General features: G+C 41.0%; 1 protein-coding gene across 2 annotated transcripts in view; it reads left to right on the top strand.

Annotated features, from left to right (window-relative positions):
- The window catches only part of LOC124003364 (sarcolemmal membrane-associated protein-like), a 113817-nt gene that overhangs the window by 31699 nt on the left and 55825 nt on the right, over positions 1 to 26293 (top strand). For both annotated transcript variants that reach the window (XM_046311546.1, XM_046311547.1), the window contains exons 5-8: positions 2265 to 2327; positions 13336 to 13431; positions 17859 to 17930; positions 18021 to 18161. In XM_046311546.1, coding sequence (XP_046167502.1) covers positions 2265 to 2327; positions 13336 to 13431; positions 17859 to 17930; positions 18021 to 18161 — 372 coding nt within the window. The remainder of the gene's footprint in view (positions 1 to 2264; positions 2328 to 13335; positions 13432 to 17858; positions 17931 to 18020; positions 18162 to 26293) is intronic.

Raw genomic sequence — 26293 nt, 5'->3', positions numbered from 1 at the left:
CTGTCTCCTCCGGTAGCTTCTACCTTGGGTTCAGATCCTCTGAGTTCCCAGCCTCACCAGACCGTGAGGCTTCCTGAGAGAACGGCCCATTCAACATCACCAGCCATCATCATAGTCAGCTCTATGGTGAGAAACATATCGGTCCCCAAGGCAATAACACTGTGCTACCCAGGAGCATGAGTACATAACAAGGCTGCTTCCGACTGTTCTACCCCGGTTTCTTGGAGCTGACACTGTGGTATCCCTTGTGATGTCGTTTGACCCCACATGGACTCAGAACATTTTTAAAGGGATTTTAAATAACAGATTTTAGCACTAAAAGACAACAACAAAAAAGGCCAATAACTTCAGGTCCAATACCCTCGTTGGGCCGCGGGTGTGAAAGATTCAGCAAACTGCTGGTGTTACACATCTGGCTGAAAGACTACTGTAGCTCTGTAGACTACTGTAGCTCTGCTGGACTCCCTTTTATAGATAACTTTGACACCTTCTGACATGCCAGCAACAAATGCTGATGCCACATCCAAGTATATCGGACCAAATTATGAAAGACAAGAATTGTACTTTTGAATTCTGTAAAGTCCGTGTGGAAGAGGTGAAAAATGTGTCTATTAACTATGACAAGCCACCGGGGTCTTACAATCTGAATGGATAATAGCAGACAATATTGCCACTCCTATTTGCCACATCTTACATTTCAGCCGACTAGAAAGTGTGTGCCCTCAGGCCTGGAGGGAAATTAGTCATTCCGCTACCCAAGAATAGTAAAGCCCCCTTTACTGGCTCAAGTAGCCGACCAATCAGCCTGTTACCAACCCTTAGTAAACTTCTAGAAAACATTGTTTGACCAGATACAATGCTATTTCACAGTAAACAAATTGACAACAGACATTTTTAGCACGCTTATAGGGAAGGACACTCAACAAGCACAGCACTTAAACAAATTACTGATTGTCTGAGAGAAATTGATAATATAATGGTTGTGGGGGCTGTCTTGTTACATTTCAGTGCGGCTTTTGACATTGTCGATCATAATCTGCTGTTGGAAGAACGTAAATGTTATGGCTTTACACCCCCTGCTATAATGTGGATATAGAGTTACCTGTCTAACAGAACACAGAGGGTGTTCTTTAATGGAATCTGCTCCAACATAATTCAGGTAGAATCAGGAATTCCCCAGGGCAGCTCTCTAGGCCCCTTTTTCAATTTTTACTAACGACATGCCTCTGGCTTTGAGTAAAGCCAGTGTCTATGTATGCGGATGACTCAACACTATACACGTCAGCTACTACAGCAACTAAAATGACTGCAACCCTTAAAGAGCTGCAGGTAGTTTCAGAATGGTTGGCAGGGAATAAATTAGTCCTAAATATTTCAAAAACTAAAAGCATTGTTTTAGGGATAAATCACTCACTAAACCTAAACTTCAACTAAATCTTGTAATAAATAATGTAGAAATTGAGCAAGTTGAGGTGACTAAACTGCTTGGAGTAATCCTGGATTGTAAACTGTCCTTTTCAAAACATATTGATACAACATTAGATAAGGGGAGATATGGGGAGAAGTCTGTCCTTAATAAAGCCCTACTCTGCCTTAACAGCACATTCAACAAGGCAGGTCCTGCAGGCCTAGTTTTATTCTCACATCTGGACTACGGTTCAGTCATGTGGTCAGGTGCTACAAAGAGGGACTTTTGCAATTGGCTTAGATCAGGGCAGCACGGCTGGTCCTTGGATGTTAATCATATGCATGTCCATCTCTCCTGGCTCAGAGTGGAGGAGAGATTGACTTCATCACTACCTGTATTTGTGAGAGGTATTGACATGTTGAAAGCACAGAGCTGTCTGTTTAAATGACTACACAGCTCAGACACCCATGCATACCCCACAATACATGCCACCAGAGGTCTCTTCACAGTCCCCAAGTCCAGAACAGACTATGGGAGGCGCACAGTACTACATAGAACCATAACTACATTGATAGCTGTTCCACATCAAGTAACTCATGCAAACAGTAAGATTATTATTATTTTTTAAACAACCTTATGGAACTGCAGGGACAGTGAAGTAACACATAGGCACAGACTCATTCATACGCACACGATAACATAGGCACTATACACACACATACACATGGATTTTTTGTTGTAGATATGTGATAGTGGCCTATGGGCCTGAGGACACACACTCTGTGTGTTGTGAAATCTGTTCTTCTAACCTGATGTCCTGGCGTGTGTGTGTGTGTGTGTGTCTCTTCACCTGCAGGTTGCAGCCAACACCCCCATTATGTACTCTCAGGAACTCTTCCAGCTCTCCCAGTATCTGCAGGTATGTAAGCAACAACAGTGACACCTACTGGCCACAGACTGCTACTGCAGGGCATTGTGCTATTTATGTCTACTTAACTTTTTGAAGACGGGGACCCTACGTATTATTATGCTGACTGGGACCCTACGTATTATTATGCTGACTGGGACCCTACGATGCTGACTGGGACCCTACGATGCTGACTGGAACCCTACGTATTATTATGCTGACTGGGACCCTACAATGCTGACTGGGACCCTACGTATTATTATGCTGACTGGGACCCTACGTATTATTATGCTGACTGGGACCCTACGTATTATTATGCTGACTGGGACCCTACGTATTATTATGCTGACTGGGACCCTATGTATTATTATGCTGACTGGGACCCTACGTATTATTATGCTGACTGGGACCCTACGATGCTGACTGGGACCCTACGTATTATTATGCTGACTGGGACCCTACGTATTATTATGCTGACTGGGACCCTACGTATTATTATGCTGACTGGGACCCTACGTATTATTATGCTGACTGGGACCCTACGTATTATTATGCTGACTGGGACCCTACGTATTATTATGCTGACTGGGACCCTACGTATTATTATGCTGACTGGGACCCTACGTATTATTATGCTGACTGGGACCCTACGTATTATTATGCTGACTGGGACCCTACGTATTATTATGCTGACTGGGACCCTACGATGCTGACTGGGACCCTACGTATTATTATGCTGACTGGGACCCTACGTTTTATTATGCTGACTGGGACCCTACGTATTATTATGCTGACTGGGACCCTACGATGCTGACTGGGACCCTACGTATTATTATGCTGACTGGGACCCTACGATGCTGACTGGGACCCTACGTATTATTATGCTGACTGGGACCCTACGTATTATTATGCTGACTGGGACCCTACGTATTATTATGCTGACTGGGACCCTATGTATTATTATGCTGACTGGGACCCTACGTATTATTATGCTGACTGGGACCCTACAATGCTGACTGGGACCCTACGATGCTGACTGGAACCCTACGTATTATTATGCTGACTGGGACCCTACGTATTATTATGCTGACTGGGACCCTACGATGCTGACTGGAACCCTACGTATTATTATGCTGACTGGGACCCTATGTATTATTATGCTGACTGGGACCCTACGTATTATTATGCTGACTGGGACCCTACATATTATTATGCTGACTGGGACCCTACATATTATTATGCTGACTGGGACCCTATGATGCTGACTGGGACCCTACGTATTATTATGCTGACTGGGACCCTACGATGCTGACTGGGACCCTACGTATTATTATGCTGACTGGGACCCTACGTATTATTATGCTGACTGGGACCCTACGTATTATTATGCTGACTGGGACCCTACGTATTATTATGCAGACTGGGACCCTACGTATTATTATGTTGACTGGGACCCTATGATGCTGACTGGACCCTACGTATTATTATGCTGACTGGGACCCTACGATGCTGACTGGGACCCTACGATGCTGACTGGGACCCTACGATGCTGACTGGGACCCTACGTATTATGCTGACTGGGACCCTACGTATTATTATGCTGACTGGGACCCTACGTATTATTATGCTGACTGGGACCCTACGATGCTGACTGGGACCCTACGTATTATGCTGACTGGGACCCTACGTATTATTATGCTGACTGGGACCCTACGTATTATTATGCTGACTGGGACCCTACGATGCTGACTGGGACCCTACGTATTATGCTGACTGGGACCCTACGTATTATTATGCTGACTGGGACCCTATGTATTATTATGCTGACTGGGACCCTACGTATTATTATGCTGACTGGGACCCTACGTATTATTATGCTGACTGGGACCCTATGTATTATTATGCTGACTGGGACCCTATGTATTATTATGCTGACTGGGACCCTATGTATTATTATGCTGACTGGGACCCTACGTATTATTATGCTGACTGGGACCCTACGTATTATTATGCTGACTTGGACCCTACGATGCTGACTGGGACCCTACGTATTATATTATTATATTATTATTATATTATATTTACGTATTATTATGCTGACTGGTACCCTATGTATTATTATTATGCTTACTGGGACACTACGATGCTGACTGGGACCCTACGTATTATTATGCTGACTGGGACCCTACGATGCTGACTGGGACCCTACGTATTATTATGCTGACTGGGACCCTACGATGCTGACTGGGACCCTACGATGCTGACTGGGACCCTACGATGCTGACTGGGACCCTATGATGCTGACTGGGACCCTACGTATTATTATGCTGACTGGGACCCTATGATGCTGACTGGGACCCTACGTATTATTATGCTGACTGGGACCCTATGATGCTGACTGGGACCCTACATATTATTATGCTAACTGGGACCCTACGTATTGTTATGCTGACTGGGACCCTACGTATTATTATGCTGACTGGGACCCTACATATTATTATGCTGACTGGGACCCTACGTATTATTATGCTGACTGGGACCCTACGTATTATTATGCTGACTGGTACCCTACGATGCTGACTGGGACCCTACGTATTATTATGCTGACTGGGACCCTACGTATTATTATGCAGACTGGGACCCTACGTATTATTATGCTGACTGGGACCCTACGTATTATTATGCTGACTGGTACCCTACGATGCTGACTGGGACCCTACGTATTATTATGCTGACTGGGACCCTATGTATTATTATGCTGACTGGGACCCTACGATGCTGACTGGGACCCTACGTATTATTATGCTGACTGGGACCCTACGTATTATTATGCTGACTGGGACCCTACGATGCTGACTGGGACCCTACGATGCTAACTGGAACCCTACGTATTATTATGCTGACTGGAACCCTACATATTATTATGCTGACTGGGACCCTACGTATTATTATGCTGACTGGGACCCTACAATGCTGACTGGGACCCTACGTATTATTATGCTGACTGGGACCCTACGTATTATTATGCTGACTGGGACCCTACGTATTATTATGCTGACTGGGACCCTACGTATTATTATGCTGACTGGGACCCTACAATGCTGACTGGGACCCTACGTATTATTATGCTGACTGGGACCCTACGTATTATTATGCTGACTGGGACCCTACAATGCTGACTGGGACCCTACGTATTATTATGCTGACTGGGACCCTACGTATTATTATGCTGACTGGGACCCTACGTATTATTATGCTGACTGGGACCCTACGATGCTGACTGGGACCCTACGATGCTGACTGGAACCCTACATTTTTATTTGCTGACTGGAACCCTACGTATTATTATGCTGACTGGGACCCTATCGTATTATTATGCTGACTGGGACCAGCACGTATTATTATGCTGACTGGGACCCTACGCTGCTGACTGGGACCCTACGGATATTATGCTGACTGGGACCTCACGATGCTGACTGGGACCCTCTGATGCTGACTGGGACCCTAAAATTATTATTATGCTGACTGGGACCCTACGTTTATTATGCTGACTGGGACCCAAATGGATCAGTTTAAAATTATTATGCTGACTGGGACCCTATGATGCTGACTGGGACCCTATGATGCTGACTGGGACCCTACGATGCTGACTGGGACCCTACTCCTTATCTCTTATCCAGCCCCATGCTGACTGGGACCCTATCCGATGCTGACTGGGACCCTACGATGCTGACTGGGACCCTGATTACGTATTATTATGCTGACTGGGACCCTACGTATTATTATGCTGACTGGGACCCTATGATGCTGACTGGGACCCTACGTATCTATTATGCTGACTGGGACCCTATGTATTATTATGCTAACTGGGACCCTATCCAGCCCCTGATTATTATGCTGACTGGGACCCTACGATTATTATTATGCTGACTGGGACCCTATGTATTATTATGCTGACTGGGACCCTACGTATCTATTATGCTGACTGGAACCCTACGTATTATTATGCTGACTGGGACCCTACATATTATTATGCTGACTGGGACCCTACGTATTATTATGCTGACTGGGACCCTACGTATTATTATGCTGACTGGGACCCTACGATGCTGACTGGGACCCTACGTATTATTATGCTGACTGGGACCCTACGATGCTGACTGGGACCCTACGTATTATTATGCTGACTGGGACACCTGGCCTGATTATGTGTAGAGCCTGGCTTCCTGTCCTGATTATCTTACATTTACATTTAAGTCATTTAGCAGACGCTCAGCTAGGCTACCTGGCCTGATTATGTGTAGAGCTAGGCTACCTGGCCTGATTATGTGTAGAGCCTGGCTACCTGGCCTGATTATGCGTAGAGCCTGGCTACCTGGCCTGATTATGCGTAGAGCCTGGCTACCTGGCCTGATTATGCGTAGAGCCTGGCTACCTGGCCTGATTATGTGTAGAGCCTGGCTACCTGGCCTGATTATGTGTAGAGCTAGGCCTAGTATCAGATCCCCAAATGGGCACATTTTTATTTTTCTGATTGTCTTCACTCACCATCACCGTGGCGCTTATCAAAGTAATTTTATCTTTGCTTCAAACAGCAAGTAAACAAAGTGTTTTTTATTTTATTTTTTACATCCATTGAGAATGACGATAGTTCCTCAATGTGGGAGGGAGAGAGAGGATCGGTGCAGACAGTCGGAAACATGCTCATAGACTATATCTTGGTCATCTGTATCTCGCAATGTCTGGTCTAGCAATGCCTCGTAAATTCACTAAAATTATATATTAAGCTATCAATGTGTATGTGGCTTAGCTATGTTTCATAGTGCTAGTGAATTGATGTTGATCACCAAATGGATCAGTTTAAAATTAGTCCTAAATGTGCAATAAAAAGTATGGTGTCTATAGCTGATTTAATGAGATATGTAATCTGGTGTTAATGTCATAAAACAGGCCTTCTTGATTTACTCCTTATCCCTTATCTCTTATCCATCCCCCGATTACTCCTTATCCAGCCGCTGATTACTCCTTATCCCTTATCCCTTATCCAGCCTCTGATTACTCCTTATCTCTTATCCAGCCCCCGATTACTCCTTATCCCTTATCCAGCCCCTGATTACTCCTTATCTCTTATCCAGCCCCTGATTACTCCTTATCTCTTATCCAGCCCCTGATTACTCCTTATCTCTTATCCAGCCCCTGATTACTCCTTATCCCTTATCTCTTATCCAGCCGCTGGTTACTCCTTATCTCTTATCCAGCCCCCGATTACTCCTTATCTCTTATCCAGCCCCCGATTACTCCTTATCTCTTATCCAGCCCCTGATTACTTCTTATCTCTTATCCAGCCCCTGATTACTCCTTATCTCTTATCCAGCCCCTGATTACTCCTTATCTCTTATCCAGCCCCTGATTACTCCTTATCTCTTATCCAGCCCCTGATTACTCCTTATCCCTTATCTCTTATCCAGCCGCTGGTTACTCCTTATCTCTTATCCAGCCCCCGATTACTCCTTATCCCTTATCCAGCCCCTGATTACTCATTATCCCTTATCTCTTATCCAGCCCCGATTACTCCTTATCCCTTATCCAGCCCCTGATTACTCCTTATCCCTTATCCAGCCCCTGATTACTCCTTATCCCTTATCTCTTATCCAGCCCCTGATTACTCCTTATCCCTTTTCCAGCCCCTGATTACTCCTTATCCCTTATCTCTTATCCAGCCGCTGATTACTCCTTATCCCTTATCCAGCCGCTGATTACTCCTTATCCCTTATCCAGCCCCTGATTACTCCTTATCTCTTATCCAGCCCCCGATTACTCCTTATCCCTTATCTCTTATCCAGCCCCTGATTACTCCTTATCCCTTATCTCTTATCCAGCCCCTGATTACTCCTTATCCCTTATCCAGCCCCTGATTACTCCTTATCCCTTATCTCTTATCCAGCCCCGATTACTCCTTATCCCTTATCCAGCCCCCGATTACTCCTTATCCCTTATCCAGCCCCTGATTACTCCTTATCCCTTATCTCTTATCCAGCCCCCGATTACTCCTTATCTCTTATCCAGCCCCCGATTACTCCTTATCCCTTATCTCTTATCCAGCCCCTGATTACTCCTTATCCCTTATCCAGCCGCTGATTACTCCTTATCCCTTATCCAGCCGCTGATTACTCCTTATCCCTTATCCAGCCGCTGATTACTCCTTATCCAGCCCCTGATTACTCCTTATCCCTTATCCAGCCCCTGATTACTCCTTATCTCTTATCCAGCCCCTGATTACTCCTTATCCCTTATCCAGCCGCTGATTACTCCTTATCCCTTATCCAGCCGCTGATTACTCCTTATCCAGCCCCTGATTACTCCTTATCCCTTATCCAGCCGCTGATTACTCCTTATCCCTTATCCAGCCGCTGATTACTCCTTATCCCTTATCCAGCCGCTGATTACTCCTTATCCAGCCCCTGATTACCCCTTATCCCTTATCCAGCCCCTGATTACTCCTTATCTCTTATCCAGCCCCGATTACTCCTTATCCCTTATCCAGCCGCTGATTACTCCTTATCCCTTATCCAGCCGCTGATTACTCCTTATCCCTTATCCAGCCCCTGATTACTCCTTATCCCTTATCCAGCCCCTGATGACTCCTTATCTCTTATCCAGCCCCGATTACTCCTTATCTCTTATCCAGCCCCCGATTACTCCTTATCCCTTATCCAGCCGCTGATTACTCCTTATCCCTTATCCAGCCGCTGATTACTCCTTATCCCTTATCCAGCCCCTGATTACTCCTTATCCCTTATCCAGCCCTGATTACTCCTTATCTCTTATCCAGCCCCAATGACTCCTTATCCCTTATCCAGCAGTTTGCTAGCCGGAGCTTCAGGCCCAAAGTTAATAGTTGACACAATGTTTCACGTTCCTTGCAGACAGGCCATACATAGCCAATTTGATTTATGGGATATTTATTTTTATCTGGATATTTTCTACCTGCAGGCTGCAATGTTTTTATTTGTTGGCTTTATGTAGGTTATTACAATAGTAGTTACTTTTTAGATTCATAATTTTCATTTAGATTTAAATATAATTTTGATTAACTACATGATTAACTACATGACAATGATTTTGACATAAATGAAACTGTTCCAAGAAATTTGTGCGTATGAAAATGATAACTGGCAGGAACAGCGGTAGAAATGGTAGGATAAAATGGAAAAGGCTGCCGACAGCTGGTGTTACCTATTACCTGCCCCTTCAGGAGCGTGAAAGCTGGGAGGAGGAGGAGGAGGAGGAGGAGGAGGAGGAGGAGAAGGGGGAGGAGGAGGAGGGGGTCGGGGTCCGGAACAGGTTTTGTCCTTCTGGTATCTTGATCTCTGGCTCCCTCTTTAGTAATGCGTCTTAATTTTTAATCACAGTGCTTCAGGCAAGCTCATTAGATGGATGACTGACTATGGATACAGCGTGATTCCTGTGTGTGTGTGTGTGTGTGTGTGTGTGTGTGTGTGTGTGTGTGTGTGTGTGTGTGTGTGTGTGTGTGTGTGTGTGTGTGTGTGTGTGTGTGTGTGTGTGTGTGTGTGTACAGTTGAAGTGGGAAGTTTACATTTAGGTTGGAGTCATTAAAACTAGTTTTTCAGCGACTCCACAAATTTCTTGTTAACAAATGACACAAGTCATTTTTCCAGCAATTGTTTACAGACAGATTATTTCACTTATAATTTACTGTATCACAATTCCAGTGGGTCAGAAGTTTACATACACTAAGTTGACTGTGCCTTTAAACAGCTTGGAAAATTCCAGAAAATTATGTCATGCCTTTAGAAGCTTCTGATAGGCTAATTGACATCATTTGAGTCAATTGGAGGTGTACCTGTGGATGTATTTCAAGGCCTACCTTCAAACTCAGTGCATCTTTGCCTGACATCATGGGAAATCAAAAGAAATCAGCCAAGACCTCAGAAAAAAATTGTAGACCTCCACAAGTCTGGTTCATCCTTGGGAGGAATTTCCAAATGCCTGAAGGTACCACATTCAACTGTACAAACAATAGTACGCAAGTATAAACACCATGGGACCACGCAGCCGTCTTACTGCTCAGGAAGAGGACGCTTTCTGTCTCCTAGAGATGAACAACAAAAGTGCAAATCAATCCCAGAACAACGGCATAGGACCTTGTGAAGATGCTGGAGGAAACAGGTATTAAAGTATCTATATCCACAGGAAAACGAGTCCTATATGAACATAACCTGAAAGGCCGCTCAGCAAGGAAGAAGCCACTGCATCACAAAGCCCTGATCTCAAAATATTGTGGGAAGCTCGTGGAAGGCTACCCGAAATGTTTGACCCAAGTTAAACAATTTAAAGGCAATGCTACCAATTACTAATTGATTGTATGTAAACTTCTGACCCACTAGGAATGTGATGAAAGAAATAAAAGCTGAAATAAATAATTATCTCTACAATTATTCTGACTTTTCACATTCTTAAAATAAAGTGGTGATCCTAACTGACCTAAGACGGAATATTTACTAGGATTAAATGTCAGGAATTGTGAAACTGAGTTTAAATGTATTTGGTTAAGGTGTATGTAAACTTCCGATTAACACACCTGTTGACAAAGCATATGACGTAACGATTTGATTTCAAATCACATTGTTTTTCAGTACCAGCTTTGATGCACCTGTACTGTTTTCGCCTTCTGGATGATAGCGGGGTGAACAGGCAGTGGCTCGGGTGGTTGTCATTGATCCTTTTGGCCTTCCTGTGACATCAGGTGCTGTCAGTGTCCTGGAGGGCAGGTAGTTTGCCCCCGGTGATGCGTTGTGATGCTTGTGGAGACCTCACTACCCTCTGGAGAGAACCCTGCGGTTGTGGGTGGTGCAGTTTCCGTACCAGACGGTGATACATTCCAGGATGCTCTCAGCACAGGATGCTCCCAATTGTGCATCTATAAAAGTTTATGAGGGTTTTAGGTGACAAGCCTAAAAAAAAATTCTTCAGCCTCCTGAGGTTGAAGAGGTCTTATTGTGCCCTTTTCACCACGCTGTCTGTGTGGGTGGACCATTTCAGTTTTTCAGTGATGTATATGCAGAGGAACTTGAAGCTTTCCACCTTCTCCACTGCTATCCTGTCGATGTGGATAGGGGGCGTGCTCCCTCTGCTCTTCCTTGAAGTTCACTATCAGCTCCTTCATTTTGTTGACGGTGAGAGAGTGAGAAGTTATTTTCCTGGCCCCACTCTGCCAGGGTCCTGACCTCCTCCCTGTAGGCTGTCTCTTCATTGTTGGTAATCAGGCCTACTACTGTTGTCGTCTACAAATTTGATTTGAGTTGGAGGTGTGCATGGCCACGCAGTCATGGGTGAACAGGGAGTACAGCAGGGGGCTGAGAACACACCCTTGTGGGGCCCCAGTGTTGAGGATCAGCGGGGTGGAGGTGATGTTTTCTACCTTCACCACCTGGGGGCGGCCCATCAGGAAGTTCAGGACCCAGTTGTACCAGGCGGGTTGCCGACCCAGTGCCCTGAGTGTAAAAATGAGCTTGGAGGGTACTATGGTGTTGAAGGCTGAGCTATAGTCAATGAACAGTGTTTTGATGTAGGTATTCCTCTTGTCCAGATGGGATAGGGCAGTGTGCAGTGGGAAGGCGATTGCATCGTCTGTTGACTTATTGGGGTGGTATGCAAACAGAAGTGGGTCTAGGGTGTCTGATAAGGTGAAGGTGATATGATCCTTGACTAGCCTCTCAAAGAACTTCATGATGACAGAAGTGAGTGCTACGGGGCTTTAGTGATTTAGTTCAGTTGCCTTTGCTTTCTTGGGTACAGGAACAATGGTGGCCATCTTGAAGCAAGTGGGGACAGCAGACTGGGATAGGGAGCGATTGAATATGTCTGTAAACACTCCAGCCAGCTGGTCTGCGCATGCTCTGAGGACGCTGCTAGGGATGCCGTCTTGGCCTGCAGCTCTGCGAGGGTTAACACTCTTAAATGTCTTACTCACTTCGGCCATGGAGAACGAGATCCCACAGTCCTCGGGAGCGGACCGCGTCGGTGGCACTGTGTTATCCTCAAAGCGGGTGAAGGTTTAGTTTGTCCGGAAGCAAGACGTCGGTGTCCGTGATGTGGCTGGTTTTCCTTTTATAATCCGTGACTGTCTGGAGTCCCTGCCACATATGTCTTGTGTCTGAGCCATTGAATTGCGACTCCACTTTGTCTCTGTACTGACATTTTTCCTGTTTGATTGCCTTAACGAAGGGAATAACCACACTGTTTGTATTCAACCATATTACCAGTCACCTTGCCACGGTTAAATGCGATGGTTCTCGCTTTGTTTTGCATGAATGTCGCCATCTATCCAGTTTCTGGTTTGGGTAGGTTTTACATTTACATTACATTTAAGTCATTTAGCAGATGCTCTTATCCAGAGCGACTTAATAGTTTCTTTACCTCGCCTCCCTCCTTCCCTCTCGCCCCGCTCTCCCTCGGCCCGTCCCCTCTCTCTCTCTTCCCCTCTCACTCTCTCTTGCCCCGCTCCCCCAACTTCTTTCCCTCGCCCCTCCCTCTTGCCCCGCTCCCTCACTCTCGCTCCGCTCTCCCCTCGGCCCATCCCCTAGGCCCGTCCCCTGTCTCTTTCTTCCCCTCTCTCTCTCTTCCCCACTCCCCCAACCTCTTCCCCATGCCAAACCTCTTTCCCTCGCCCCTCCCTCTTGCTCTCCCTTCTCTCTCACTCTGCTCTCCCTTCTCTCTCCCTCCCCTTTCCCTTCTCTCCCGCTCTTCTCCCCCATTGCACTTTTCTCTCCCCCCTCCTTCCCACTCCCCTCCCTCCCGCTCCTCTCTCCCTCCTTCCCTCTCCTCCCTCCACTCGCTCTCCCTTTCTCTCCCGGTCTCCTTCTCTCCTTTCTCTCTTCTCCCCCTTGTTCTCTCTGCTCGCTCACCCTTCCTCTCCTATCGCACTCCCTTCCTCTCCTATCGCTCTCCCTTCCTCTCCTGTCGCTCTCTCTCCCTTGCCCCTCTCTCCCCCCGGCAGGAGGCCCTACACAGGGAGCAGATGTTGGAACAGAAGTTGGCAACGTTGCAGTGCCTACTGGCCACCACACAGGAGGCTTCAGAGAGCAGCTGGCAGGTACAGATACACAGTATCTTGGAATGTTATTGACAGGTTAAAATGGTGAGATGAATGAACTAATAGATTAGAGGGGTGCAATACAGGAAGTTGGCGGAATAGGACGTAACCACTGACTCCAGTATGTGGTCCTGAGTGTGTGTTGTATCCAGCCCTGTGTTGTATCCAGCCCTGTGTTGTATCCAGCCCTGTGTTGTATCCAGCCCTGTGTTGTATCCAGCCCTGTGTTGTATCCAGCCCTGTGTTGTATCCAGCCCTGTGTTGTATCCAGCCCTGTGTTGTATCCAGCCCTGTGTTGTATCCAGCCCTGTGTTGTATCCAGCCCTGTGTTGTATCCAGCCCTGTGTTGTATCCAGCCCTGTGTTGTATCCAGCCCTGTGTTGTATCCAGCCCTGTGTTGTATCCAGCCATGTGTTGTATCCAGCCATGTGTTGTAACCAGCCATGTGTTGTAACCTTTTACTGCTTTGTAAAACGCAGTTGCATTTCCTTACACAGAGGAGAGCATGATTTGCTTGAATTTGTACGTCCCATGTAATGAAAGTGGTAACGATGAGTAGAAATCCTTTGTTTTCTGACACGTCTACATCCTCTTTTCCTAATTGATTTCTGACGTGGCTAAATCATACATAATATTGCTGCTACCGTCACTTATGACCGAAAAGAGCGTCTGGACATCAGAACTGGGATTACTCACCTCAAATTGGACGAGGAGTTTTTCTTCGACGAGTCGGACGCAAGGTATATACTACGGACACCAGGCCCAGATCCCCGTGATTCGCTGGAAAAGGAAACGTAGGTTTCGCGGGAAAGAGATCAGGATGCCTTGTGAGGATAAGACAACGAGTTCTCATAGCTAATGTTCAATCGCTAGAAAACAAATGGGACGAACTGAAAGCACGTAAATCCTATCAACAGGACATTATTGTAATATCTTATGTTTCACCGATTCGTTGCTGAACGACAACATTAAGAACATACAGCTGTCGGGTTATACACTCTATCAGCAGGACAGAACAGCAGTTTCTGGTAAGACACGGGGCGGAGGTCTATGTTATACACTCTATCGGCAGGACAGAACAGCAGCTTCTGGTAAGATACGGGGGCGGGGGCCTATGCATTTTTGTAAATATTAGCTGGTGCACGGTATCTAAGGAAGTCTCAAGGTTTTGCTCGCCTGAGGTAGAGTATCTCATGATGAGCTGTAGACCACACGATATACCTAGAGCGTTTATCTGTATTTTTCGTAGCTTTTTACATACCACCACAGTCAGAGGCTGGCACTTAGATAGCATTGATTGAGCTGTATTCCGCCATTAGCAAACAGGAAAACGCTCATCCAGAAGCGGAGCTCCTAGTGTTCTGGGACTTTAATGCAGGGAAACTCAAATCAGTGATACCAAATTTCTGTCGGCATGTTAAATGTGAAACCAGAGGGAAAAAAATTCTAGACCACCTATACTCCACACACAGAGACTCGTACAAAGCTCTCCCTCGCCCTCCATTTGGTAAATCTGACCATAATTCTATCCTCCTGATTCCTGCTTACCAGCGAAAACTAAAGCAGGAAGCACCAGTGACTCGCTCAATACAGAAGTGGTCAGATGAAGCAGATGCTAAACTACAGGACTGTTTTGCTAGCACAGACTGGAATATGTTCCGGGATTCTTCCGATGGCATTGAGGAGTACACCACATCAGTCACTGGCTTTATCAATAAGTGCATTGAGGACGTCGTCCCCACAGTGACTGTACGTACATAACCCAACCAGAAGCCATGGATTACAGGCAACATCCGCACTGAGCTAAAGGCTTGAGCTGCCACTTTCAAGGAGTGGGACTCTAACCCGGAAGCTTATAAAAAAACCTGCTATGCCCTCAGACGACCCTGCAAACAAGCAAAACGTCAATACAGGACTAAGATCGAATCATGCTACACCGGCTCTGACGCTCGTCAGATGTGGCAGGGCTTGCAAACCATTAGACTACAAATGGAAGCACAGCCGAGAGCTGCCCAGTGACAGGAGCCAACCAGACAAGCTAAGTCACTTCTATGCTCGCATCGAGGCGAGGTAACACTGAAATATGCATGAGAGCACCAGGCGTTCCCGAATGACTGTGTGATAACACTCTCGGTAGCCAATGTGAGTAAGACCTTTAAACAGGTCAACATTCACAAGGCCGCGGGGCCAGATGGATTACCAGGACGTGGACTCAAAGCATGCACTGACCAACTGGCAAGTGTCTTCACTGACATTTTCAACCTCTCCTTGACTGAGTCTGTAATGCCTATATGTTTCAAGCAGACCACCATAGTCCCTGTGCCCAAGGAAGCGAAGGTGTAACCTGCCTATATGACTACCGATCCGTAGTACTCACTTCGGTAGCCATGAAGTGCTTTGAAAGGCTGGTCATGGCTCACATTAACAGCATCCTCCGGATACCCTCCATAGCAGAATAGCCGCACACAAGCCTAAGATCACCATGCGCAATGTCAAGCGTCGACTGGAATGTTGTAAAGCTCGCCGCCATTGGACTCTGGAGCAGTGGAAACGCATTCTCTGGAGTGACGAATCACTCTTCACCATCTGGCAGTCCTGACGGACGAAACTGGGTTTGGCAGATGCCAGCAGAACGCTACCTGTCCGAATGCATAGTGCCAACTGTAATGTTTGGTGGAGGAGGAATAATGGTCTATGGCTGTTTTTCATGGTTCGGGCTAGTCCCCTTCCAGTTTAGGGAAATCTTAAAGCTACAGCATACAATGACATTCTATATGATTCTGTGCTTCCAACATTGTGGCATCAGTTTGGGGAATGGCCCATTCCCGTTTCAGCATGACAAAACGAGGTCCATACAGAAATGGTATCGAGATCGATGTGGAAGAACTTGACTGACCTGCACAGAGCCCTGACCTCAACCCCATCGAACACCTTTGGGATGAATTGGAACGCCGACTGCGAGCCAGGCCTAATCGTCCAACATCAGTGCCTGACCTCCCTAATGCTCTTGTGGCTGAACGGAAGCAAGTCCCTGCAGCAATATTCCAACATCTAGTGGAAAGCCTTCCCAGAAGAGTGGAGGCTGTTATAGCAGCAATGTTCCAACATCTAGTGGAAAGCCTTCCCAGAAGAGTGGAGGCTGTTATAGCAGCAATGTTCCAACATCTAGTGGAAAGCCTTCCCAGAAGAGTGGAGGCTGTTATAGCAGCAATGTTCTAACATCTAGTGGAAAGCCTTCCCAGAAGAGTGGAGGCTGTTATAGCAGCAATGTTCCATCATCTAGTGGAAAGCCTTCCCAGAAGACTGGAGGCTGTTATAGCAGCAATGTTCTAACATCTAGTGGAAAGCCTTCCCAGAAGAGTGGAGGCTGTTATAGCAGCAATGTTCCATCATCTAGTGGAAAGCCTTCCCAGAAGACTGGAGGCTGTTATAGCAGCAATGTTCCATCATCTAGTGGAAAGCCTTCCCAGAAGACTGGAGGCTGTTATAGCAGCAATGTTCTAACATCTAGTGGAAAGCCTTCCCAGAAGAGTGGAGGCTGTTATAGCAGCAATGTTCCATCATCTAGTGGAAAGCCTTCCCAGAAGACTGGAGGCTGTTATAGCAGCAATGTTCTAACATCTAGTGGAAAGCCTTCCCAGAAGAGTGGAGGCTGTTATAGAAGCAATGTTCCAACATCTAGTGGAAAGACTTCCCTGAAGAGTGGAGGCTGTTATAGCAGCAATGTTCCAACATCTAGTGGAAAGCCTTTAGAGGCCCAAGTTCCAACAAGAAAGCCTTCCCAGAAGAGTAGAGGCTGTTATAGCAGCAATGTTCCAACATCTAGTGGAAAGCCTTCCCAGAAGAGTGGAGGCTGTTATAGCAGCAATGTTCCAACATCTAGTGGAAAGCCTTCCCAGAAGAGTGAAGGCTGTAATGGCAGCAATGTTCCAACATCTAGGGGAAAGTCTTCCCAGAAGAGTGGAGGCTGTTATAGAAGCAAAGGAGAGACCAACTAAATAGTAATGGCCATGATTTTGGAATGAGATGTTCGACGAGCACGTGTCCACATACCTTTGGCCATGTAGTGTATGTAAAACACAGGAAAATCACATCTTTGACTGCACTGGGCCTTAATCTCAAGAGAAGACAGGTTAAAGGTTCAATGTTCTCTTACATATAGACCTAGACAATGTCCAAAACAACACACTGAATTCAATGTTCAGTCATTTTAATTGTAAAGTCATGTATTTCTACACAATACCACAACACATTTTTTCCAAGAGGTAAACTCTATAAAGAATTCAATAATTTTGCCTAATTTTGCCTGGAATCAAGACATTTAGAATCTACCCAATACAAGCCCCCCCTTCTCTCTGTACTTCTGGTTATGGTGTTTATGGTTCGGTTATGGTGTACTGACCTTTCTCTCTCTCGCTCTCTTCTAGGCTCTGATAGATGAGGACCGGCTTCTCTCCAGACTAGGGGTGATGGGCAACCAGCTGCAGTCCTACTCTAAAGTAAGAACATTTACAAATATTTTGTCATGTATTTGGTTAGGAGTTGTTTTGAGGGGACGTCTTTTTCTCTCTCCCTCTCTTTCTCTTCAGAACCAAACAGAGAATGGTATGCGTAACGAGCTGGTAACTCTGCAGGAAGACAAGTACAACTATGAGATTACTGCCAAAGAGTCCCTGAGGAGGGTCCTGCAGGAGAAGATAGAGGTGGCCAGGAAGCTGTCAGAGGTTGAGGTGAGACTGGCCTATCTGTTCAATCCACCTCATTTTCTAACTGTTTTAAAACACGGAAGCCAAACGTGGAAACAATGGATTCAACTTCCTCCATGCTTATGCATTGTTTTAATGAATATAGAAATCCCTGCATTAGTATGTTTCTGTTAGTTGATATTCCGTATTGTTACTGTTAGTTGATATTAGTTGATATTCCGTATTGTTACTGTTAGTTGATGTTAGTTGATATTCCGTATTGTTACTGTTAGTTGATATTAGTTGATATTCCGTATTGTTTCTGTTAGTTGATATTCCGTATTGTTTCTGTTAGTTGATATTCCGTATTGTTTCTGTTAGTTGATATTGTTTCTGTTAGTTGATATTCCGTATTGTTTCTGTTAGTTGATATTCCGTATTGTTTCTGTTAGTTGATACTCCGTATTGTTTCTGTTAGTTGATATTAGCTGATACTCCGTATTGTTTCTGTTAGTTGATACTCCGTATTGTTTCTGTTAGTTGATATTAGTTGATATTCCGTATTGTTTCTGTTAGTTGATATTAGTTCATACTCCGTATTGTTTCTGTTAGTTGATATTAGTTGATATTCCGTATTGTTTCTGTTAGTTGATATTAGTTGATATTCCGTATTGTTTCTGTTAGTTGATACTCCGTATTGTTTCTGTTATTGTTTCTGTTAGTTGATATTATTATTGTTTCTGTTAGTTGATACTCCGTATTGTTTCTGTTAGTTGATATTCCGTATTATTGTTTCTGTTAGTTGATATTCCGTATTGTTTCTGTTAGTTGATATTCCGTATTGTTTCTGTTAGTTGATATTCCGTATTGTTTCTGTTAGTTGATACTCCGTATTGTTTCTGTTAGTTGATACTCCGTATTGTTTCTGTTAGTTGATACTCCGTATTGTTTCTGTTAGTTGATATTCCGTATTGTTTCTATTAGTTGATATTCCGTATTGTTTCTATTAGTTGATATTAGTTGATATTCCGTATTGTTTCTGTTAGTTGATATTCCGTATTGTTTCTGTTAGTTGATACTCCGTATTGTTTCTGTTAGCTGATATTCCGTATTGTTTCTGTTAGTTGATATTAGCTGATATTCCGTATTGTTTCTGTTAGTTGATATTCCGTATTGTTTCTGTTAGTTGATATTCCGTATTGTTTCTGTTAGTTGATATTCCGTATTGTTTCTGTTAGCTGATATTCCGTATTGTTTCTGTTAGTTGATATTAGTTGATACTCCGTATTGTTTCTGTTAGTTGATACTCCGTATTGTTTCTGTTAGTTGATATTCCGTATTGTTTCTGTTAGTTGATATTAGTTGATATTCCGTATTGTTTCTGTTAGTTGATATTCCGTATTGTTTCTGTTAGTTGATATTCCGTATTGTTTCTGTTAGTTGATATTCCGTATTGTTTCTGTTAGTTGTTAGTTTTGATATTCCGTATTGTTTCTGTTAGTTGATATTCCGTATTGTTTCTGTTAGTTGATATTCCGTATTGTTTCTGTTAGTTGATTTCGTATTGTTTCTGTTAGTTGATACTCCGTATTGTTTCTGTTAGTTGATACTCCGTATTGTTTCTGTTAGTTGATATTAGTTGATACTCCGTATTGTTTCTGTTAGTTGATATTAGTTGATATTCCGTATTGTTTCTGTTAGTTGATATTAGCTGATACTCCGTATTGTTTCTGTTAGTTGATATTCCGTATTGTTTCTGTTAGTTGATATTCCGTATTGTTTCTGTTAGTTGATATTCCGTATTGTTTCTGTTAGTTGATACTCCGTATTGTTTCTGTTAGTTGATATTAGTTGATACTCCGTATTGTTTCTGTTAGTTGATATTAGCTGATATTCCGTATTGTTTCTGTTAGTTGATATTAGTTGATACTCCGTATTGTTTCTGTTAGTTGATATTCCGTATTGTTTCTGTTAGTTGATATTCCGTATTGTTTCTGTTAGTTGATATTCCGTATTGTTTCTGTTAGTTGATATTATTGTTTCTGTTAGTTGATATTCCGTATTGTTTCTGTTAGTTGATTGATATTAGTTGATACTCCGTATTGTTTCTGTTAGTTGATATTCCGTATTGTTTCTGTTAGTTGATATTATATTCCGTATTGTTTCTGTTAGTTGATATTCGTATTGTTTCTGTTAGTTGATATTATTGTTTCTGTTAGTTGATATTCCGTATTGTTTCTGTTAGTTGATATTCCGTATTGTTTCTGTTAGTTGTTTCTGTTAGTTGATATTAGTTGATATTGTATTGTTTCTGTTAGTTGATATTAGTTGATATTCCGTATTGTTTCTGTTAGTTGATATTCCGTATTGTTTCTGTTAGTTGATATTCCGTATTGTTTCTGTTAGTTGATATTCCGTATTGTTTCTGTTAGTTGATATTAGTTGATATTCCGTATTGTTTCTGTTAGTTGATATTCCGTATTGTTTCTGTTAGTTGATATTAGTTGATATTCCGTATTGTTTCTGTTAGTTGATATTCCGTATTGTTTCTGTTAGTTGATATTCCGTATTGTTTCTGTTAGTTGATATTCCGTATTGTTTCTGTTAGTTGATATTCCGTATTGTTTCTGTTAGTTGATATTCGTATTGTTTCTGTTAGTTGTATTGTTTCTGTTAGTTGATATTCCGTATTGTTTCTGTTATATTCCGTATTGTTTCTGTTAGTTGATATTCCGTATTGTTTCTGTTAGTTGATATTAGTTTTGATATTCCGTATTGTTTCTGTTAGTTGATATTCCGTATTGTTTCTGTTAGTTTTGAGTTATTCCGTATTGTTTCTGTTAGTTGATATTCCGTATTGTTTCTGTTAGTTGATATTCCGTATTGTTTCTATTAGTTGATATTCCGTATTGTTTCTGTTAGTTGATATTCCGTATTGTTTCTGTTAGTTGATATTCCGTATTGTTTCTGTTAGTTGATATTCCGTATTGTTTCTGTTAGTTGATATTCGTTTCTGTTATTGTTTCTGTTAGTTGATATTCCGTATTGTTTCTGTTAGTTGATATTCCGTATTGTTTCTGTTAGTTGATATTCCGTATTGTTTCTGTTAGTTGTATTGTTTCTGTTAGTTGATATTCGTATTGTTTCTGTTAGTTGATATTCTGTATTGTTTCTGTTAGTTGATACTATTCCGTATTGTTTCTGTTAGTTGATATTCCTGTTAGTTGATATTGTTTCTGTTAGTTGATATTAGTTGATATTCCGTATTGTTTCTGTTAGTTGATATTCCGTATTGTTTCTGTTAGTTGATATTCCGTATTGTTTCTGTTAGTTGATATTATATTGTTTCTGTTAGTTGATATTAGTTGTATTGTTTCTGTTAGTTGATATTAGTTGATATTCCGTATTGTTTCTGTTAGTTGATATTCCGTATTGTTTCTGTTAGTTGATATTCCGTATTGTTTCTGTTAGTTGATATTCCGTATTGTTTCTGTTAGTTGATATTCCGTATTGTTTCTGTTAGTTGATATTAGTTGATATTCCGTATTGTTTCTGTTAGTTGATATTAGTTGATATTCCGTATTGTTTCTGTTAGTTGATATTAGTTGATATTCCGTATTGTTTCTGTTTTCTGTTGATATTCCGTATTGTTTCTGTTAGTTGATATTGTATTGTTTCTGTTAGTTGATATTCCGTATTGTTTCTGTTAGTTGATATTGTTTCTGTTATATTCCGTATTGTTTCTGTTAGTTGATATTCCGTATTGTTTCTGTTAGTTGATATTAGTTGATATTCGTATTGTTTCTGTTAGTTGATATTGTTTAGTTGATATTCCGTATTGTTTCTGTTAGTTGATATTCCGTATTGTTTCTGTATTGTTTCTGTTAGTTGATATTCCGTATTGTTTCTGTTAGTTGATATTCCGTATTGTTTCTGTTAGTTGTTGATATTAGTTGATATTCCGTATTGTTTCTGTTAGTTGATAGTTGATATTAGTTGATACGTATTGTTTCCGTATTGTTTCTGTTAGTTGATATTCCGTATTGTTTCTGTTAGTTGTTGATGTTTCTGTTAGTTGATATTCCGTATTGTTTCTGTTAGTTGATATTCCGTATTGTTTCTGTTAGTTGATATTAGTTGATATTCCGTATTGTTTCTGTTAGTTGATATTCCGTATTGTTTCTGTTAGTTGATATTCCGTATTGTTTCTGTTAGTTGATATTAGTTGATATTCCGTATTGTTTCTGTTAGCTGATATTCCGTATTGTTTCTGTTAGTTGATATTAGCTGATATTCCGTATTGTTTCTGTTAGTTGATATTCCGTATTGTTTCTGTTAGTTGATATTCCGTATTGTTTCTGTTAGTTGATATTCCGTATTGTTTCTGTTAGCTGATATTCCGTATTGTTTCTGTTAATTGATATTAGTTGATACTCCGTATTGTTTCTGTTAGTTGATATTCCGTATTGTTTCTGTTAGTTGATATTCCGTATTGTTTCTGTTAGTTGATATTAGTTGATACTCCGTATTGTTTCTGTTAGTTGATATTCGTATTGTTTCTGTTAGTTGATATTGTTTCCGTATTGTTTCTGTTAGTTGATATTCCGTATTGTTTCTGTTAGTTGATATTCCGTATTGTTTCTGTTAGTTGATATTTAGTTGATATTCGTATTGTTAGTTGATATTATTGTTTCTGTTAGTTGATATTGTTTCGTATTGTTTCTGTTAGTTGATATTCCGTATTGTTTCTGTTAGTTGATATTCCGTATTGTTTCTGTTAGTTGATATTCCGTATTGTTTCTGTTAGTTGATATTCCGTATTGTTTCTGTTAGTTGATATTCCGTATTGTTTCTGTTAGTTGATATTCCGTATTGTTTCTATTAGTTGATATTCCGTATTGTTTCTGTTAGTTGATATTCCGTATTGTTTCTGTTAGTTGATATTCCGTATTGTTTCTGTTAGTTGATACTCCGTATTGTTTCTGTTAGTTGATATTCCGTATTGTTTCTGTTAGTTGATATTAGTTGATATTCGTATTGTTTCTGTTAGTTGATATTCCGTATTGTTTCTGTTAGTTGATATTCCGTATTGTTTCTGTTAGTTGATATTCCGTATTGTTTCTGTTAGTTGATATTCCGTATTGTTTCTGTTAGTTGATATTCCGTATTGTTTCTGTTAGTTGATATTAGTTGATACTCCGTATTGTTTCTGTTAGTTGATACTCTGTATTGTTTCTGTTAGTTGATACCGTATTGTTTCCGTTATTGTTTCTGTTAGTTGATATTCCGTATTGTTTCTGTTAGTTGATATTCCGTATTGTTTCTGTTAGTTGATATTCCGTATTGTTTCTGTTAGTTGATATTCCGTATTGTTTCTGTTAGTTGATATTAGTTGATATTCCGTATTGTTTCTGTTAGTTGATATTCCGTATTGTTTCTGTTAGTTGATATTCCGTATTGTTTCTGTTAGTTGATATTCCGTATTGTTTCTGTTAGTTGATATTCCGTATTGTTTCTGTTAGTTGATATTCCGTATTGTTTCTGTTAGTTGATATTCCGTATTGTTTCTGTTAGTTGATATTCATTATTGTTTCTGTTAGTTGATATTATTGTTTCTATTAGTTAGTTGATATTCCGTATTGTTTCTGTTTGTTTCTCTGTTAGTTGATATTCCGTATTGTTTCTGTTAGTTGATATTCCGTATTGTTTCTGTTAGTTGATATTCCGTATTGTTTCTGTTAGTTGATATTCCGTATTGTTTCTGTTAGTTGATATTCCGTATTGTTTCTGTTAGTTGATATTCCGTATTGTTTCTGTTAGTTGATATTCCGTATTGTTTCTGTTAGTTGATATTCCGTATTGTTTCTGTTAGTTGATATTATTGTTTCTGTTAGTTGATATTAGTTGATACTCCGTATTGTTTCTGTTAGTTGATACTCTGTATTGTTTCTGTTAGTTGATACTCTGTATTGTTTCTGTTAGTTGATACTCCGTATTGTTTCTGTTAGTTGATATTAGTTGATATTCCGTATTGTTTCTGTTAGTTGATACTCCGTATTGTTTCTGTTAGTTGATATATTCCGTTTCTTGTTTCTGTTAGTTGATATAGTTGATATTCCGTATTGTTTCTGTTAGTTGATATTATTGTTTCTGTTAGTTGATATTCCGTATTGTTTCTGTTAGTTGATATTCCGTATTGTTTCTGTTAGTTGATATTGTTTCTCCGTATTGTTTCTGTTAGTTGATATTGTTTCTGTTATTGTTTCTGTTAGTTGATATTCCGTATTGTTTCTGTTAGTTGATATTAGTTGATATTCCGTATTGTTTCTGTTAGTTGATATTCCGTATTGTTTCTGTTAGTTGATATTAGTTGATATTCCGTATTGTTTCTGTTAGTTGATATTCCGTATTGTTTCTGTTAGTTGATATTAGTTGATATTCCGTATTGTTTCTGTTAGTTGATATTAGTTGATATTCCGTATTGTTTCTGTTAGTTGATATTATTAGTTTCTGTTAGTTGATATTGTTTCTGTTAGTTGATATTGTTTCTGTTAGTTGATATTATTGTTTCTGTTAGTTGATATTCCTGTTAGTTGATATTGTTTCTGTTAGTTGATATTAGTTGATATTGTTTCTGTTAGTTGATATTCCGTATTGTTTCTGTTAGTTGATATTCCGTATTGTTTCTGTTAGTTGATATTCGTATTGTTTCTGTTAGTTGTATTGTTTCTGTTAGTTGATATTCCGTATTGTTTCTGTTAGTTGATATTCCGTATTGTTTCTGTTAGTTGATATTCCGTATTGTTTCTGTTAGTTGATATTAGTTGATATTCCGTATTGTTTCTGTTAGTTGATATTCTGTTAGTTGATATTAGTTGTTTCTGTATTGTTTCTGTTAGTTGTTGATATTCCGTATTGTTTCTGTTAGTTGATATTCCGTATTGTTTCTGTTAGTTGATATTAGTTGATATTCCGTATTGTTTCTGTTAGTTGATATTCCGTATTGTTTCTGTTAGTTGATATTCCGTATTGTTTCTGTTAGTTGATATTCCGTATTGTTTCTGTTAGTTGATATTAGTTGATATTCCGTATTGTTTCTGTTAGTTGATATTCCGTATTGTTTCTGTTAGTTGATATTAGTTTCTGTTAGTTGATATTCCGTATTGTTTCTGTTAGTTGATATTCCGTATTGTTTCTGTTAGTTGATATTAGTTGATATTCCGTATTGTTTCTGTTAGTTGATATTCCGTATTGTTTCTGTTAGTTGATATTCCGTATTGTTTCTGTTAGTTGATATTCCGTATTGTTTCTGTTAGTTGATATTAGTTGATATTCCGTATTGTTTCTGTTAGTTGATATTCCGTATTGTTTCTGTTAGTTGATATTCCGTATTGTTTCTGTTAGTTGATATTAGTTGATATTCCGTATTGTTTCTGTTAGTTGATATTCCGTATTGTTTCTGTTAGTTGATATTCCGTATTGTTTCTGTTAGTTGATATTCCGTATTGTTTCTGTTAGTTGATATTCTGTTAGTTGATATTTGATTGTTTCTGTTAGTTGATATTCCTGTTAGTTGATATTGTTTCTGTTAGTTGATATTCCGTATTGTTTCTGTTAGTTGATATTCCGTATTGTTTCTGTTAGTTGATATTCCGTATTGTTTCTGTTAGTTGATATTCGTATTGTTTCTGTTAGTTGATATTCCGTATTGTTTCTGTTAGTTGATATTCGTATTGTTTCTGTTAGTTGATATTAGTTGATATTCCGTATTGTTTCTGTTAGTTGATATTCCGTATTGTTTCTGTTAGTTGATATTCCGTATTGTTTCTGTTAGTTGATATTCCGTATTGTTTCTGTTAGTTGATATTCCGTATTGTTTCTGTTAGTTGATATTCCGTATTGTTTCTGTTAGTTGATATTCCGTATTGTTTCTGTTAGTTGATATTCCGTATTGTTTCTGTTGTTAGTTGAGTTATTCCGTATTGTTTCTGTTAGTTGATTGTTTCTATTAGTTGATATTCCGTATTGTTTCTGTTAGTTGATATTCCGTATTGTTTCTGTTAGTTGATATTCGTATTGTTTCTGTTAGTTGATATTGTTGTTTCTGTTAGTTGATATTCCGTATTGTTTCTGTTAGTTGATATTCCGTATTGTTTCTGTTAGTTGATATTCCGTAT

Source organism: Oncorhynchus gorbuscha, linkage group LG18 (assembly GCF_021184085.1).
Source record: "Oncorhynchus gorbuscha isolate QuinsamMale2020 ecotype Even-year linkage group LG18, OgorEven_v1.0, whole genome shotgun sequence".
Taxonomy (NCBI): domain Eukaryota; kingdom Metazoa; phylum Chordata; class Actinopteri; order Salmoniformes; family Salmonidae; genus Oncorhynchus; species Oncorhynchus gorbuscha.
This window is presented reverse-complemented; position numbering and strand designations above follow the sequence as displayed.